The sequence below is a fragment of the Vanessa tameamea genome, chromosome 9 (assembly GCF_037043105.1).
Source record: "Vanessa tameamea isolate UH-Manoa-2023 chromosome 9, ilVanTame1 primary haplotype, whole genome shotgun sequence".
Lineage (NCBI taxonomy): Eukaryota > Metazoa > Arthropoda > Insecta > Lepidoptera > Nymphalidae > Vanessa > Vanessa tameamea.
The window spans coordinates 11,736,196-11,755,767 of NC_087317.1; the positions used below are offsets into that span (position 1 = coordinate 11,736,196).

Genomic DNA, 19,572 nt, shown 5'->3' on the forward strand with positions numbered 1-19,572 from the left:
AACTTGGTGTACCACGACACATCTTGTTTTTTTCTATACGTACCTATGCCACTCCTCCAAAATGGGTGGATCAATTTTGATAAATTTGATTAACTTGGCAATGGCTAAAATCAAAATAATATAACTAAATTGCTTAATTTAACATATTTAAGTAGATAGCAACTAAAACATATTTTAGTAAATAACAACGTACTGGTTTGATCTTTGAAATTCCGAACCGCTATTCCAATTCATCTGATTTAAATATTTATGATTTGGTATGTTTAATTACATACTTAGTGTGCGTTTAAACTAACAGTTACGTATATATACGCTCTTACTTTTTACTATATGCTTTGTTTGAATTTAGTTAAACACTGATCTCTCTTTCTGCGTCAATCATTTGGTATTTGTAAGAAGAAGACGGCATTATATAATTAATCACGCCCTAAACATTTGTAGGTAAAGCTATTAGGTTCATTTCATATTCGTGCGTTAATGTTAACGTTGTTGATAATGATCGCGAGTATATTGCTTGGTAATCTAGACTGTTCTATATTTAAACATTAGCTCTTAGTGAATCAGGGGGAGACAAAAACATAGACACGATATATTAGTGACACATTAGCAGCCTGTAAGTTAACAGCCTTTGAGGAGAAGGTTGGAGCATATTCCACCACGCTGCTCCAATGCGGATTGGTGGAATACACGTGTGGCAGAATTTCGTTGAAATTAGACACATGCAGGTTTCCTCGCGATGTTTTTCTTCACCGACGAGCACGAGATGAATTATAAATACAAATTAAACACATGAAAATTCAGTGGTGCTTGCCTGGGCTGGAACCCGAAATCATCGGTTAAGATGCACGCGATTTAGTGACACAGATTAACAATATTAATTTATTTTATATTGTTTTTTAAATTTAATTTTAGTGTTTTTTTTTCGGGCTTATATATTTAATGATTAGATTACTTTTATTAAATTGATATTTAAATAAATAATATCTATTTAATATAATATCTATATATAAAATCTATTTATAAAAAGTCTTCCTAATGTTATCGTGGTATAGTTTATGGAATGGGATGTTTGATATTCAATTAGGCACGAAAAATACGACTGTAGTGCTTCTATATAAGAAATCACTTCGTAACTCACTTGTTAAATATTGGTAATCGACTTACCGTGTATATTGACAGGCTATTTTGACACGTATACATTTTAAATGTTATAATTGTTATGGTCGATGTCGCGTATAAGTTTTTGACATTTCAACATAAAATTGTTTGGTAAAGGGTTCCTCCACGTCATAATACACGTCACACTTAAACATCAATCGTTTAATGTAATTTGTATTATTTGCTTCTTACGTAATCGTTTCACGCACACATGTGTCTTAAGCACGAGCATCAGTAATGAACGCTGATATTATTACGATAGGGGCACGTGTTCGTGGGTGAATAGATCAGATAATAAGGAAGTTACTATTGAATTTTAATGAAATATATTCTGTAATAAAGAAAATATTTACATAAGAGTTATTTATATTAAGATCTTAATTATATATAAATAATAATTAAAGATAGTTATTAGACAAATCCTGACCACGTGGAATAGTGGCAACAATGCTAGTAGTATTTCCCCGTTGAATTGTAATTCTGATCCTGTAGGTAAGCAATGAACCAGCCCTCCTGTCACTAGTGGAGGCTACAGGGCCAAGAAATAAAATAGTAGTTAACTATACCAAGTGCATAAAAACAATAAAATAAACTAAGTTTTAATAGGAAAAAGAGGGAAAGATCGCATGACGCTTTTTCCTTACGAGGCGTTTTCTGCTAGTTCACTCAACTGTGAGCCCCGTGCGTAAAAGAACTTCGTTTCAAAAAAAAAAAGTTTAAATTCTAGGGCAACAAGTGTAATATACCGGTTAGTTATTTACAAAAAAAACAGTTGACCAAAAACTTTTAAAGCACCATTTCATTTGAACGTACTAAATAAATACGATTTTTACAAATAACTACCTATCTTGAGAGCTCCAAAGATGGAGAACGCATCATCGGTCTTCCAATTGTAAACACGATACACCGCGTGTTTTATTGCGTTTAGCATTTTCTTTCAATTAATAGACGCACATTCTTAGAATGGAAAAATTATTGAATTTCCTATACAAACTTGTATCCTATACTTTACTCGTGGTAATACTACTACGGTTTGTCTGCTGCGAACGATTAGGAGAGCGTCTTAAGGCTTTATAAGTAAAGTAGTCTTATTTAATTTCCATTAAAACCCTTTTTTTTCGGTAATCGTATATGTTTATTTATAACATTTATTGCAAATCCTCGTGAAAAAAAATATCAACGTCCCTGCATACGTCATTACTTGTTTTTTTACTTCTAAGCTATCTATGGAATTTATTTTTCATTACATTAAAAAAAGTTGAACAATACAACACCAAGAGAACCTTCGATTTATATATTTACGTAATTGATGCGTGTCAATCGCGAGTTGCTTAACAATAGACATCACAAGGTGAGATCTGCGCTTTAACTACATTTCTTTTGATGACTGTACTCTTGAAATAAATAAATAAATATAATACATAGCGTGGGTCGGTCCAATAAAAAGGTATTAAGTTTATCCAAATATCCAATAAAAAGGTATTAAATTATTCTTAATAGTAGCCCCTAGTTTAATATTTGGTAGTACTCCAGTGCCTCGGGAAACACAAAAAGCCGATGATCATACTTTTTTCCGGTCGCGGTCCGTGTCGGATTGCCGCATCTGGATTTAATAGTAAGGGAGAGAGCGCCCTACATTTTGCGTAGATACTTGGGCAATATATTATGTATGATTGGCTTGTTAATTCACGTTACATTCAATTTCCTTGTAGAATAGCACATCGTTTCTATTAGTCGTGATTTATCTAAATAATAATTTCAATTTTTTACAAAATATTAACGACTTCTATTTCTATCTTCAAATTTAAATGGAACCAAACGGGAAGTAAATACTCTCAAGCAAAACATTTTATTATATATTTAATTTTTCTAAATCGCCTCATAATAAAAACAATACATCGGAATTGATATCCTTCTTTCTTTTTATAAAGTCTTAAAAAGGAAGCTCTTGTCCCAGATTTTGACAAATGACTTTCTTTAAAAGTAAGTTTTAACATTTATCACGTCACAAGAAATGTTCTTCATCGAATAAGCGTTACAGTTTATAAATTAAATTGTAAACTTGTGCTGGTCTTTACGGCTACAGTTGAAAGGAATAGGAAGGATATTGCAATTTCCCATTAGTTGTTGAACTAAAACTATTCGTGTAGGTACTAAAGATTCTCACATTCAGAACTGATTGGACGAAATGGCTAAACTTCTTTGAATTATTAAAATATATACTATACAGTGGCTCAGTGGCTCTAAAATAATGAATTAACTTATTCATTATTTTTGATCGCGAAGATCGCGGGTTCAAGAAGTAAAAACCATCAACTTGCATTACGGAGTTGCCAACAGTGACACATTTAAGGGACAATATCATTTTTCGGCAACAGCACGTGAGCACCAATAACTGACTGAAAATTCACATACATTTGGATTATTAATTAAATATTACAGGATATACTAGTTTTACATCATATTCAACTAAAACATAATTATATCAGGTAATACATAAATGACGTCATAAAATCCACTAGTCGTTCGCTGAATTTAAAGACGCTACGAATTGAGATAATATCCTCAGTATGAGTACCAAAAAGCTTTTTTACTATTATAATATTGTTAGGTAAACGGATTTATATATTTAAGTAGACGAATGGGAAAAGGGCCTACCGTATGATAAGTTATCAGTACAACCCATAGACATTAGCGCTAAGAAATGTACATATATACTATTCCTTACATCGCCAATCCTCTAACAACCTTGGAAGGTAAGATGTTGCGTCCTTGTGCCCGTAGTTACACTGGTACCGATGTTATGTTGCTTAAAATATGGTCAACAAAATATAAAAAAAACCCGCCAGAGGTGATATATAAAATGTAATGAAATAATTTATAATTAAAGAAAATCAAAATGAATCAATCAATCAAAGCAAAAAATAAAGTAAATTAAAAAGAAAACAAAGTTGGAACTATTTACGTCCGCTTACCTAATTATTAATTTTTGTCATATGTAAATCTATGCACCATTTCAATAGGCACACACACACATAGTCTATTCCAATCGATGAAGGAATAAAGATAAACAAACCTTTGATTTAAGTATGCAACGAAATCTTCTAATAGCTCAGCTATATTGTGCACTCTCAACAGTTCTTTGCTTATATCTTTATTAAAAATACAACACTATTATTCTTAACTACTTATATCCACTTTTTTATTCCAATGATCCGATAACAGTTTCGTCGACGTTCAAAACGCAATTTTTTCCAAAATGCATAATCAGTATCACAGATTATCCAAGTGATACTGCGTCAATTCGATGTCAAATTTGTAATTGTTTAACTGGCTTTTGACCTCTTCTGGTTGGATGAGACTATATATTTATAATAATTGTTATGAATAAAAAACTTTATATATGTGGAAAAACAAAATGGGTCGTTTGTCAACGTCGAATTCATAAAATAAATATACATATGTGTCAGGAATGAAAAAAACTCAATAGCAAACTTTTGATTTGTCGGTATGAAGGCACTAAAAAAATTGTAAAATTTATTCGACCAAGTTGAGTTTTTAAAACCTTTTTATTTAATATTTCATGTCATATCAAATACATCTAAGTTTATTTCGTGTACCTACCACCGAGTCAATGAAATTTTCCAATATATGTATCTAGTTATCTACTAATTTACCGTGGAAAAGTGTTGTAGATTAAACTTCAATAATATTCTCCTTAAGGAGAGAGGAAAGGCATGACTTTTACTAGGACTTTTTAATAAAAAAGATATTTCATTCCCGGAAAAAATATTCTATTTCAGTCACAGCGTCGTCAATTGTTTGTGTAACTCGGATGCACTCACTATTCCCTCACTCTATTAAACAAAATCAAACTCAAAATATTCTTTATTCAAGTAGGCTCATAAAAGTATTTTCGAATCGACATGTTATATTGAATTAAATGTTAAGCTACCATCGTTTCGGAAAGAACTGGCAAAAAACTCAGCAGTTACTTATTTCCACTATTTTAGTTACAGAGTATGTCAAGAAAGTATTTTTATATATATCCTGTCTAGAAATCAACAAATACCAAGTCCACGCTTTTTTATCATTAATATAATCTTGTATTTTGTAATATGCCTTATTTATCAATGCGTTTTGATATAAGCTTTAGTTTTTTTATAGAACAAATTAAAATTATCTATTAATACATAATATACGGGAATATGACACAATTGCAGAGAGTTCAGCCGTAGAACCACCAGTTTCCATGCTTTCCAAGGCAGGCCAAGCTTGAACCTACTAACTACGTGTGCAGCGACGGTTAATGGTGTCAAATACTGTTAAAAACTTCAGCCTTCTATTGAGATTTCCATCGTACAAAAACCTAAAAAAATCTTTATTGAGTCGACACGAGGCTTGAATCCAAGACCTCGTAATCTGCATTACGATCTAGCTACTAGAAGAGGCAGTCAAAAAAAGGTAGTAGATCTTAGTACTGGTTCGTGTAGGTACTTATACGTACTAAGTTAATTATACTACCGCTAAAAGTCAATATAATGTTGCTGTGTCCCGGTTTGACTGTGAATGAGCAAGTTTAATTGCAGTTCAAGAATTGTCTTTCGCTCGAGTGCCTTTCGAAAACAAATATAAAAAAGCAGTAGTATAATATTTATATATTATAATATAACTTCGGACGCTTTACACTGGGAAAACTAAATAAAGTCAAAAGTTGTTTTCTGACTCGTTCGTAAGGTTTTATGCGAATGAATGGTATAGAGATTCATTGTATTTTAACTTTCTAACTATGTTTATTTGTTAAGTGATTAAGTAATGTAATTTGATGAACCGAATTTGATAAGCAAAATTGATTGTTATTCTTTTTTTGTATAATTTTATGAATGAAGCGATTGCTAGTTTAACTTTGTGCAAGCCAGTCTGGTGGGTACTACTAACTATATATTCTAGTATTGTCGTGTTACCATTTGAAGGGTGTTTGAGTCGATGTAACTGCATGCACAAGGGACGTAACACTTTAGTCCCCGAGGTTAGTGGCTCATTAACGATTTAAGGTACATTTATACGCACGACCACTTACCATCAGATGGCCTATTTGTCTGTTCATCTACATTTATCATAAAAAAGGAACTAATCTAGAAACTTATGTATGAGTTATACATCATTCAAATACAGATAAATATCTGCATGTAAAGATAATTATCCAGGACACCAATTACCGTACTTGTTATTGTTATATAAATTAGAAGCTATCTAAATATATTCTACAATACGAAAGATAAAACAATGATGCGGTGTTATTTATTTGATCTTAAGACAAAGTCGAGATGACAATACAAAATAAAATACAATAGTCTTCTAATAAACTTATAATTAGTAGTAACAAGTATAATTATACATAATTCAGTTTTGGGGTTAAACTTTGACGAGACCTTTATTACACCGACAATAATCTTTGTATTATTTCAAACTATAATTTTTTTAATGTTACTTATGTGCATGCTTGTAAGATACTGCTTAAATCAAATAGGTTTTTAGCAGCACTTTTGAATAGTACTACTGGTTCGGAATATAGACTCTACCGAGAAGAACCAGCAAGAAATTCAGAACGATCCAAAACTTATATGTGCAAATTCCTTTATATACCATGTCGCATAAATAAAGTCAATATATAGTTCATCCAAGTAGACACTATAACAGGATTAAAAATTGTATATTTCAGAAAGAAATGTTTAATTAAATTCGGTCTTCAATTGTGATTTGTGAGAATATTATTCTATTTCATCCATTACGCATTACAGTAACCTATTTTTTTAAATAAAACATTTCTTGTTACAGCACGTTAAATGGAACAAAGAAGACTAATATGCAGGAACCAATCAATTGAGAAAATGGCCAACAAATTCCGGTTCATTTGCATAATTATCATCGGGCTACAGAATGTGGCAGCTAAGAGCGCAATTAAAACCAAAATCGATAGAATATCGTACAATCAAGAATTGGCACCCTATACAAGTGCTAATAACGTAACCAAACGAAGTGCAGATGAGACAAAAGATGTAGCAAATACAACGACCGTAAACAATGTAACGGACGACATTGTCGATGTAACCGAAAGTAATATAAATCATAGAAAATGCGTACTGCTTAACGTTACCGCTGATGTACCACCTTACGAAACAAGACAGCTCCACTCGATATATCTAAATAATATGTACACCGGCGTGACAATGAATCTGATACATAATGACGTGTCGATTGATAATTTGGAAGCGGACGGAGTAAGTTTATTTGATCTTGTCAAGAGCAATTGTGGTAGCGCAAAAATATGCCCGAATGTCAGAGGAAATTGGACTGATACGAATACAATTACAATTGGATTTCTGAGTGCCTACGCATGGAGCCAGGTATGAATTTATATTATATAATATATAGTTTATAATTCTATACGGTTATAGGTGGCACAATGTTGTTAGTTTTATTATCTTATATATTATAAATTCACATTAAACATCTCATTAACAGCCTGTAAATTTCCCAATGCTGGGCTAAGGCCTCCTCTTCCTTTGAGGAGAAGGTTTTTGAAGCATATTCCACCACACTGTTCCAATGCGGATTGGTGGAATACACATGTGGCAGAATTTCGTTGAAATTAGACACATGCAGGTTTCTTCACGATGTTTTCCTTCATCGCCGAGTACGAGATGAATTATAAACACAAATCAAGCAATGAAAATTCAGTGGTGCTTGCCTGGGTTTGAACCCGAAATCATCGGTTAAGATGCAGCTTTGATTTGTGACACGCGAAGATTTGTGATTTTCAGGTAATAATATTTATATTTGAGGATTAATGGTCACTTGTATTTTTAGTTTTTTGAAATGATTACCTTGTAATCAGGGTTATGCATATTGTGATCAAATATATAAATAATATCTGTGCTATTGTGTTAAAATATTGAGTTGCAAAAATAAATTACAATGCATTGTAAAATAAATTAACCAAAAAAGTGAAAGGATTTCGATAAAGGCCGTCCTAAATATACACATTAAGTTAAATATGAGACGTCTTATAAATAAATCAAGTCGCACCCGTAGACTGAGTACATGGCGCCGGAAATTCTATATACATACATATATCAACTGTTTATATATACTAGTCAACGCATATTGGTCGAAATTCGACCGTAATTCATTGCTGATAAAATATTAGATGCGTTGATTCGAAATATACGTAGGAAAACTGAGGCTCAACTGGATGATACCTTGTTACTACTACAATAAAAAAATTCAAATGGAAAAAAAAATATCATTGATTTTCATCTTTGACATGACGTGTGTTTTCATCGGTACTGATGAATGTTTCATAATAAATATTATGTAGATAACTTTATATGTGTTAAACGTATCTTAGTGTGTGTAATATTTTTTTTTATTATTTTAATGTATTTCTAATGTATATTTTATAAAAATATTAGCTTTTTGCACTCCTTATTATACAAAAACTTTAATAGTGACAAATTTCATACGTGCGCGTCTTTGTGGTAAAAAAGGGGTACAAAGTTATTGCTTCACGTATTTGAAGACCCAGCTTCAAGTAAACAGGAACACGAAATAATTAACTATATCTAATATAGTTTACGATATTTATTTTTCCTGTTTTTGTTACAATCATCCATTATCTTCCGTTTTTCCACCCAGATTAACAATTTTCATGTCAAATTCAAAAATATTCTTTTACTGCTTCTATTTATAAAAATGTCAAACCAATAAGTATTAATTACATTTATATAATTCTATGATTGAATATAACTCAATAGCCAAAGTCAAAAATCTTTATTCAATATAGAAGTGTTTACACTTGCTTATTGATTGTCAAAAATCTACCACCGGTTCGGAATTTAGCACCTCGGACCTGAGAAGGACCGGCGAAAGAAACTCAGCGGGATATATATATATATATATTTTTTTTTAACCATTTTCCATGTACAATGATTATTATATTTTAGTTATTTGAAACAGCCTGGAGGCGATCATTTCATTCCCAAGGTGTGCAGTCAACTAAAAAGTCATTAGTGTTGTAATATAGCTATACAACCTTTAATGATTATTTATAAAAATATATATTTAAAATAATTTATAGGTTTACATATTAATATATAAATATAAACCATTTCATTGTTAAACCAACATCGGAATAGTGTCGCGCTTGCACTACGCCGTTGTGAAGCTCGCAAATCACCCATTGAATAGTAAAACAGTGGAGTCGATATAATCTAAACTCTTCATTTTAGTTCGATATTCGGCTGTCTAACACCACTGAGCTCTCGTGCGCTTAATTTGTGTTTAAAATTAAATTCATGATCTGCGTTAGTCATCGAAAATTCTGCCACATATTGTGAACTCATGCGTTAGAGGACGTTAATGCAATAAGATCCAAACTAACAAAAAATAGGCGGAGATATATATGTCGCTGATGGCGATAATATACAGGGGCGATAGTTTTTTTAATACGGTTCTGCTAAATGTTAACATAAGAACATTTAACAAATAAATACCTAGATGGACAGTTAATTGTCGAAAAAATAATTTAAGACTGAAATATTAAAAATAAATCACATTGAGTAATTTTAGTAAAACTTACATGGATATTACTTACAATGTCTCTTCTTGTAACAGAAGGCAGAAAAGTGTGTCCCGCGCACAATTTACGAGCCTTTTATTGTCGTTAGCATCAAAGTCACGAATTACCTCACGGAACACTCAAGTCAATAATGCTCTCTATATTACAATCGCTCGTAACATTTTAATATTGGGAACTACTTTATGAAATAAAATTCTATAAGAGGAATCCTTTTTACTTAAACTGTTTAAAAAAATTATTTTATACGAAGTCAAATTCATATACAAAGAATGATTAAATGTTTACGTTTTAACTATTTTGACGTAGAATAAAATAACAAAATTTTATATTATTATATAAAAATGATAAAATAAATAGAGTTATTGAGAGTTTGCTAGCGTTTATGAAGTGCGATTATGATGACTGTCATGGTACGACAGTGTCATAGGGCGGTATTATCTTGAGCTCGTTTCCTTAATTTCGATAATCTGTAATCGATATGATCATAGCAAGAGAGTTTGTGTTATTTTTGTTAATAAATGTCTGATTGGTCGCTAAAATATATGTACGTATAAAACAGATTACGAAGAAAAAATAAGCATTTATCTAAGTAATACTTCTGTTATTTATATTTCTCATGATGTTCTCTTGATCGATTGTATTGAAATATTATTTCCTGCAAACACAACTCTCATAATCCGATGGGACGGCCAATCTGGCACGGCATGAAATAAATTGGTCTGCGACCCCCCAGCTCGGTTACTGAGAATTTATCGACGGAAAAATTAAATAAATTAATAAAAACGTTATGAAATTAAAACGAATAATATATTTTTTTCTATTACAAAAAAGGTCTGATTTATAGTTTTCTCGAATCAACTTTTGGTAAACAAGTTGTGAATTTTCCACTCAAACCCGAGGCTGTTTATTCGGTGTTACCCTTACGAATATTTGAATAGAGAAATATGCAATTGTACCTGTCAATCTCTAGAGGATTTTCAATTAACTTTATTTAAGTTGTGTTATGAATCGAGTTTGTCCAATGGATAGAACACGTTGATTTTAAGCGAGGACAGTGAAATGAGATTGTTACTTCTAACTTTTTACCTGCTTGATTCTCTGTTTGTAATTCATCTCTTCAATTGCATATGAGAAAAATCGTGAAAATATTCAGCTACACGTGTATGCAATAACTCAGTTTAGTGCTACGTAGCTTATCAAGCTCCAATCTTTTTATCTAATCCTTTTTCAGACATGGATGTACGTAGTGACTTGTTTGGACTTTAATCCTAAAAATATATCTAAATTTACAATAATATTTATATTTGCTATAAAAATTGTAAAGTAACTTATTTTGTCTAATATTTATTTATAGTCACTTCGTTGCATAAAAAAATACAATTAGACGTAAAAGTAATAAATCATTAAGAAACGCTCCGTTTACGACATTATACGGATTTTAGTCTTAAGCTATCTACGAGTATCACAAGATTTTTTTTTTGACATCAACATATCGTATTATACAGTACCAAGAGAAATTATGGCTTATTCATGTGATCTATTTGTACAAACATAATTTCTTAGTCAAATAATAAATGACGTTAGAAGGCTATTAAATCGTGCTTACGTTTAGTATTATTAAATAACTGAAGTATAACACAAATTTAAATACACAAATTCTATCAAAAGTTGAAGCAGTGTTTAAAATACAAAAAAAAAAAATACCATCGTATTGTACTTTCTGCGTATTAGCAGAGCGTGTTAAATATCGAATAAGTTATTGGGAACGAACCAACCAAGAAAAGGCTTCGTGCAGCAGTTTTGTAAAGCAACCTTCGAACTAAAACTTTTAAAAGTAAATATGTACGTTAGAATGAATATATTGAACGTGTATTTTGTATAGTCTCGAGCTATAAACTTCTCCGATACAAACTCCTTGTTTTAATTTGCACTTGTAAACATTTTATAATTAAATATTTTAATTAATCATGAATCAAATAAAATGTAAGATTGGCTGCCGTGACCCAAATTATTTAGAGAGGCATTATTATCTATACTAATATTATAAATGTGAAAGTAACTCTCTCTGTCTGTCTGTCTCTCTTTCACTGGCAAATCAATGAACTGAATTTGATTAAATTTGGTATGAAGCAAACTTGAACTTTTTTTGCCAAACACATGACAACAAACCTCCTAAAATGCGAGCAAAGCCGCGGTCGACAACTACTCATCTATACATTAAATTGAAAAATACATTACAGACAGTAAATTTTAAAGATTTTTTTTTTTTGTAACCTACTAATTCATTTTTTGTGACAAATTTAATAATAGCCGGTAATCATTCATTTAGATATATGACATCGTATTTTCTTAAAAATAACAATATTATTAGTAAGAATATAGGTACACGTATTCCGAAATGTACATAGGTATCCAATCTAAGTGATGTCAACAAATTTACATAAGATTACATTTATTTATATAAGATTACTTACTAATAGTATTTAGTACTGGTAGGGCTTTGTGCAAGTTGTCTGGGTAGGTACCAACCACTTATAAATATTATATCGCCAAACAAAAGTACTCAGTAATGTTGTGTCCCAGTTTGAAGAATAAGTGAGGCAAGCAAAAGAGACATAACATCGTGATTTCCAAGGTTGTTGGCGTATTGGTGATGCAAGGAATGGTTAATATTTCTTACAGCGTTTATCATTAGGACCTTTACTCGTCCGTCTACCTATATCATAAAAAAATAATTATTAACAATATGGCCTTAACTATACAAAACTAAAAATTAAAAATAGTTACTGTAGGTACAAATCGTAACCCTGTCGAATGGTGGCAAGAATACTTAATGGTGACTAGTGTCTCCCGCGAAACTTCGCGTTTATTCAAAAGTTTTGTAGGACTATCGTACTTTCTTTCCTCTCTTTAAAATTAAATCTTTGTAAAATTGTAACAATTTAGTAAATAGAATTCAAGAATCCTCAATTTCTGCACATGTACAGCTGGAGTTCTTCGAAATGAGACTATAACCGATTTTTTATGTGCAGCTATTGTCCCATAATCACTGGGACAAAAATCGGCTTACGTTATGAATATTTAAGAGGATCTATGTCGCTTTCATATCATTCAAAAATATTTTGTAATCGATGTTATACAAAAATATTGTTGTTAGTTGTCACTATCGAAATTTTGAAGTGGATAAAGTTTCGATAAACAAATTTAAAATAAATATATTTACTCATTTATCGCAGAAAATGTAGTCTATATTTTTTTTCTTATCCTCCCAATTTTGCTGCTCCTGAAATTTTTCGACCCGCTCCATGTCCGTACTTTAAATGTCCCTGGTGTAAATCCAGCGTAAATTCACAATTATCAATATATATATATATATATATATCAATTAACAAGCTTTTATTTAATTTCATGCTAGACAGTCGAGAATGTCCAGTAAGCTTAACCGATATTCATGGGTTGAAATCTAAGCAAGTGCCACTGAAATATCATGTACTTAATTTATGTTTACGTATTTGGCATCAACACAACATGTGACTATTCCCTGCCTGTCTTAGTTAAAATATAATTTTAACTTTATATTTTTAATATTTAAATATCGGTTTGGTTCGTGATTTCGTCTAGTTAATTAGGATCCATACAACGTTGATTTTATGTAATAACATTTTATTATTATTATTTTAGAGCGTCAGAGATAATAAGTTCAATCGACTATAGATGAGTCAAATAAAAGCAGGTTTATCTTGTAAATACGTTTTTAATATAAACGTAACTGCATCACCTAAGCAAATTAAAGACGACATCGCCACGAGGGACACTAATGCAGCGACCGAGATCGAGCCACACAGCCTCGGACCACGCGTCGAATCATCAAGAATCCACCAGAGTATATTCAGTACAGTACCCTTGAGCGTGCATTTTGCATAGTACAAATTTATTATAAAGGTTTTATTATTTAACAATAGACATTTTAAAACATATAGATCGTTGTCGTCGTTATCGTAACAAACAGTTATACCAAACTTGATTCTGCTTACTGATAATATTTGTAGAGTTTTAGAACGACCGCTTTACGAACTTGCATCCGTCGATCGTCACAGTTTTACAATATAATATCGCTAGCACTTGCTTCGCTTACGGTTCACAAGAATCTGCAACACGGAAGACAAAGTTGACAAGCAATATTTTGAAACAAATTAATTATTATTGAAGGAAGTTCAATCATAATTTATAGCCTTATTGCTGTTTGTCAATAAACTTGATTTAAATTTCATAATAAATTCATCGAAGTTATCCTCTACCGGTATGTAACGCCCAGTACATATGTATTTGTAATTAGAAATTCTCGCTAAGCGGCTACCATCAAACCGTTTCTATATCATAATAATATCATTATTATATTTTAGTCGAGGTAAAACCCGACCTTCTTCATATTGCTTTTATATAATAAATAATCATTTTGAACATTCATTCATACGTCATTAGTTCATGCCGCCTATATATGCGCCACGACGTGTAACCTGAAATCTCTAGAATTTTGTATGGAAAATAGCGGGCGTCGAGATTTTTCCTCAAAAAGTAGCAAGCCTTTTTCTTCGCCAATACGCGAACATTTCTTTGAATACACAAACGTTTTCCCCAAAAATGTATATAAAAAATATGTTTAATTTAGTGTTAATGTCTTTCCTTTTATCATCCTTTTTTATTCCATGTATATATAGTTTCCACCTAATCTAATGAATGTATCTGTATGTATGTATGTATGATGTTTTTATGTTTCTTATACATATATATATGTCGGAGGAGCAGGATGCCGAACAGTTGGGTTCGGGGATTGATCCGACATTTGGAAGATTGTGAGCGTGCAATGGAGATATTCACAAAATAAGACGTATTTAATATCGTCTAATCACTGTATTAATTTCACACCACAATAATATCAAAATATAACAATAATTCATCTCGATTAAGAGCAAATGGGTTTGCAAGCAACCATCGCATTCGTCAGTAGCTTGTCAAAACATAACAACTCGCGTTGCCATGATACTTATAACTCCATTCGCGGTGACCCGCTCTTAAAAGTAAATCAGCATCAAACATTATTGTCAACTACTCGATTAATGAATTATCCAACTCAACAACTAAAATAACCGCGCCCCGTCATACATACATATATATATATGTATGTATGACGGACCTGTGTTGGTCAAAAGTCCTAAAAATTAAATAAGAAAATATAATTGAATACTGAATGTTCTTTGGTTGCCTATGATGGCTTGATCTCATTGCTCGACACTTAAGTCAGAGTCCAGCAAGTTTTCATTAATGGAATAAAGTCTTCTGGATCTACTTTAAAAATGGGTGTTCCACAAGGATAAATTTTGGGTCCCTTTCTATTTTTAGTAAATATAAATGATCTTACTTTCTATGTTAAATGTGTTTGTGATATAGTGTTGTTTGCTGACGATACTTCACTGATTTTTAAGGTCGACAGGAAAAAGTTGACTATGACGATGTGAACGGTACATTATCACATATACACGATTGGTTTACAGTAAATAAATTAGTTTTGAATACTCAAAAAACAAAATGTGTCGTTTTCATCCTACCCAATGTTAGAAAGCAAAATTATAACATATATTTAAAAGGTGGCCGTCTTGATGTATTCGATACTAAGGTGTTTTTAGTAATAGAATTGGATTCCAAACTTTAGTGGAGTCCTCATTTATCGTTCCTGACAGGAAGACACAGCTCCGCAGCATACGCGGTTAGAAAAGTTAGATCTAACTTATATTTATACCGCTCTCTCAGTATATTTTGGTTATTTTCACATTATTATATCATATGGCATATTATTTTGGGGTAACGCTGCAGATATTGAATCGATTTTTATTTTATAAAAGAGGGCAATCCGGTCTATTTATAATCTTGGAGCTAGAGACTCTCTTCGGGATGTTTTTAACAAAGTAGGAATACTCACTGTTGCGGCACAATATATTTACAACAATATTATGTATATTCACAGTAACATTGATAACTTTGATAAAATCAGTGATAATCATTGTATGTGCACAAGAAGTAAGGATAAACTTATAACACCAAGTTCCCGACTCCGCAGAGTTGACAAATCTTTCTTGGGGCAAGGTATCCGTTTCTTTAATTAAATTCCACAGACAATTTTAACTTTGCCGTCTCATAAATTCAAATCATTTGTAAAAAATGCGTTGGTAAAGAAGACATTTTATTAATTACAAGATTATTAAGATGATAAAAAAGCGTGGAGTTAATACTTGTTGACTTTCAGGTAGGATATACATATTTCGTGCATATATTAGTATTTAACTAACATGACTGTATTTTTAAATGTTGAAAAAAAGTAACAACTGAGTTTCTTGCCGATTCTTCTCGGTACAATCTACATTCCGAACCGGTGGTAATTTCACTTTATATAGTTTGCTAAATAACGATTCAAAAGTGCTTGTAAGAGCCTACTTGAATAAAGTATATTTCGATTTTGTCATCAGCTACCATCGACCAATGACCATTCAGATTACGTCAAATGAATTAATCTTGTTTTTTTTAACTAGGTGTGCGTTTCATAAAAAAAAAACAAGGAAAACTATTCCTTTGTGTATTAGTAAGATAATATAAAAAGTAATGTAAATAAGAACAATAGCTATTATTGTAATCTCTTATTAAATTTTGTTTTTATTAAATAAAAATTTACTAAAGATAAATATTCAATAAGCCCATTAAGGTGCGTAAAATTTAGAGGCTTTTAAGAGGTTGGCAAACCACTCAAGTGCGAAGGAACACTTTCATTTTAATGTATTAATCGACAATAAAGTAGGCAAAAATTAAGCTTATAGTCGTGGTTTTAGCTTTTTATTGTGCCGTAAATAACATACACGTTCACTTAAATAACATTTATGACTAATTTATGAAGAATTGTCATACAATAGTAAAAATAAACAGCTAAAAAGTTCAGTGTATCATTCTATTGAAAAAACACAATTTACAATGAACCGGAAACTAGCTAAAATTTCTAAAATACATGACGTACAAATGTTGAGGATACCCACAGGATACATTAAATAATGTTCGAGTAATGTTAACAATATCGGCAGCCCATGTATCCGTGCCTACGAGTTGGAGATCACCGTAATCTGTTCGCACCTTCACTAATTACGAGCAAAAGTACTGACATTTTATTACTATTAATGACAAAAATACGTTTGGAAAGTTTAGATCGCTGTGAGCAAAGTTGTTTATTTTAAATTAAATTAATTCTATTCAGGTACTTTTATCAATGGTGTAAGGTATCAAATATTCCACTTTTGTTAATATTAATATAGTGTCAAATGGCATGTGTCGCGTCTTTAATCATTATACATTTTTTAAAATATTTATATATATGTTATATTTTTATTGTTGCGCTTCTAAGATATTTTTTATTTCATAGTGTTCAAATATCTCCTTTTTACCTGGTTTTACCCGCGAGTATTTTTAAGCAATACAATAATAATATTGTATATATTATGTATTAAAATATAGACGTTCTATGTAAACCCTCCTACCTGTGCGCACCTGGGACGGGTTTTATTACAATAATTATAACGAAGATAGCACGACCTAATTCTGAGTCTTTAACATTGTATTTACAAATTGTACGTTAAGGAATTACAGTTGTTGGAGTAATAATTTTCTTAGTATTCGCTTTCTATTGAATAATTATAGTTTGTATTAGTTGAATCCTTACGAAATAGAATAAAGGCAGAGTTAATTTATGTTCCTAATGTTACTTAATAAATTAGTATTATTGTATTTTAGCAGCGACTGTGAATCTGTTGCATTAGTTCTCGCATTCAATTCCAAGTCGAAAATAAATTAGTTTTGACCATAATGTATGTGTGTGTCAGATAAAATATTTGTGTTTTGTTCAAATTAACCAAATTCAAAAGAAGACGCAGGTTCTCAAATCGGTTATATTTATAGTGTCATAACCAAACGGAATAAAACACTAAAAATATTTACTAAGACTCCGCTGTCCATCCGTCCGTATGTCCGTCTGCCACCAGGCCATATCTTATGAACCGTTATAGTTAGACACTTGAAATTTTTACAGATGATGTATTTCTGTTGCCACAATAACAACAAATACTAAAAACAGAATGAAATAAATATTAAAGTGTGGCTCCGATATAACATATGTAAATGTTTTTTTTTTGCCGTTTTTATAGATAATGTGTCCTTCGTATGCGAGTCAGACTCGCAATGGACCGGTTTTTTATGTTTGTGTTATTCCATCATTTAGTACCCGGAAAAGGAAAATTATTTTATTGTTTGGGTATACTTCCCGTTTGATCCATTTCAATTGTCATTATAGGAGTAAACAAATACGAGATGATTTTTTTTATGGGCTCAATTTTTATTTATGCAGAGTATTATTTGAAGTTCTTTTCTTTATTAACATTTCATATTATCATTCATCGGCACAAGATTAATTAATAGTTTTATTGATAAACTGCTTCGTTGATCTAGTGGCTAGAATAAATTTACTGAAATATTCTATTAAGAAATCTCGCGCCTCAGAAAGCAGGTAAAGCCGTTCCTGTGCCTGAACACTATACAGGTCGTGTCTGATTATTTATCGTTATGAGAGTGAGCACAGAATAGTTATATCTTTGAATGTCAAATTCAGACAATTAAATTTAAATTTATCACATAAATATAATTTACGATCTTCTAAGTTTTGAATACTCTGCACTGAATAAATTGTCCACACTGAATAAGTCCTTTGTTCCAACTTCCAACAATAATAATAGTATAGTAACGGATTATAAAAAAAGGTGTCAATTAAAAACGTAAGATAAAAAAACACTTTCGATTTCGCGAAATCTATGGTTGACAATATGTAATTGTGACGTTCATTGACATATAACTTGATTATGATATTTTTTTTCTGATTATGTAACTCGTGAAGCGAAGGCGTAGTCGTTTTGTGTCACTGATGACTTAACTTACCATAAATATTTTAAATCCATATATTTTTTTTATTTTTAAATACATTTACTTATTTGAAAATTATATATAAACGTAAAAAAAAATTAGGTTCTTAAAGTGCGTTTTACTTTCGAGAAACAAAATGAAAAGTAAAAATTATAATTTAAATTCTTTATCCGTAACATTTCGCAGAATTTCTCCTTCGTGCGTCTTAAGTTTCAGAGTTAGAAGTGCATTAGAATGAAACTCCAAATCTCTGTTCGGTTGTGATGTTCGTACTCATCGTTCTAATATTAGTTAATAATGGTATGGAAGAGTCTCCTGCCATATTATTAATATCGTCTTGATCAATTTCGGCCACGGCGGCTAATCTCAAAGGAGGCCAAATATGCAGGATATATTACATTACACCAATGAGTATTTAGTATAGTACGTATGTACGGAAACACGCCTACGTGCATGCACTCTCTATTCCCTCACTCTTATAATTGGCACCGGATGGGACGACAAATACGACACGACTGGAAAAAGTTTTGGTGGAAAAAGGAACAACATCTTTACATGCATTCCCAAGCACGAGAGGATACACACGTCCAGACACCGGGTTGCTATTGAGATTTTTTTAACAGAAAAACCGACCTAGGTTTTATATCCGCACCTCGGGATCTGCAGCCTTTTATTTAGCCACTAGATGTACGAGGCAGTCAAATAAGCTACCAAACCTACTAATATTAGTAATACCAGTAAATTACTGGTGCAAGCGAATTAGTATT

The 19,572-nt window shown here is 31.5% G+C and overlaps 1 protein-coding gene across 1 annotated transcript in view; it reads left to right on the forward strand.

The window, feature by feature from the left end:
* Window positions 1-7,235: 7,235 nt before the first annotated feature.
* LOC113394043 (guanylate cyclase 32E) overlaps window positions 7,236-19,572 on the forward strand; it is a 145,870-nt gene continuing 133,533 nt past the window's right edge. Inside the window, exon 1 of the mRNA XM_064215736.1 lies at window positions 7,236-7,565. Within this exon, the coding sequence (XP_064071806.1) occupies window positions 7,371-7,565 (195 nt within the window). The 5' untranslated portion in view covers window positions 7,236-7,370. The remainder of the gene's footprint in view (window positions 7,566-19,572) is intronic.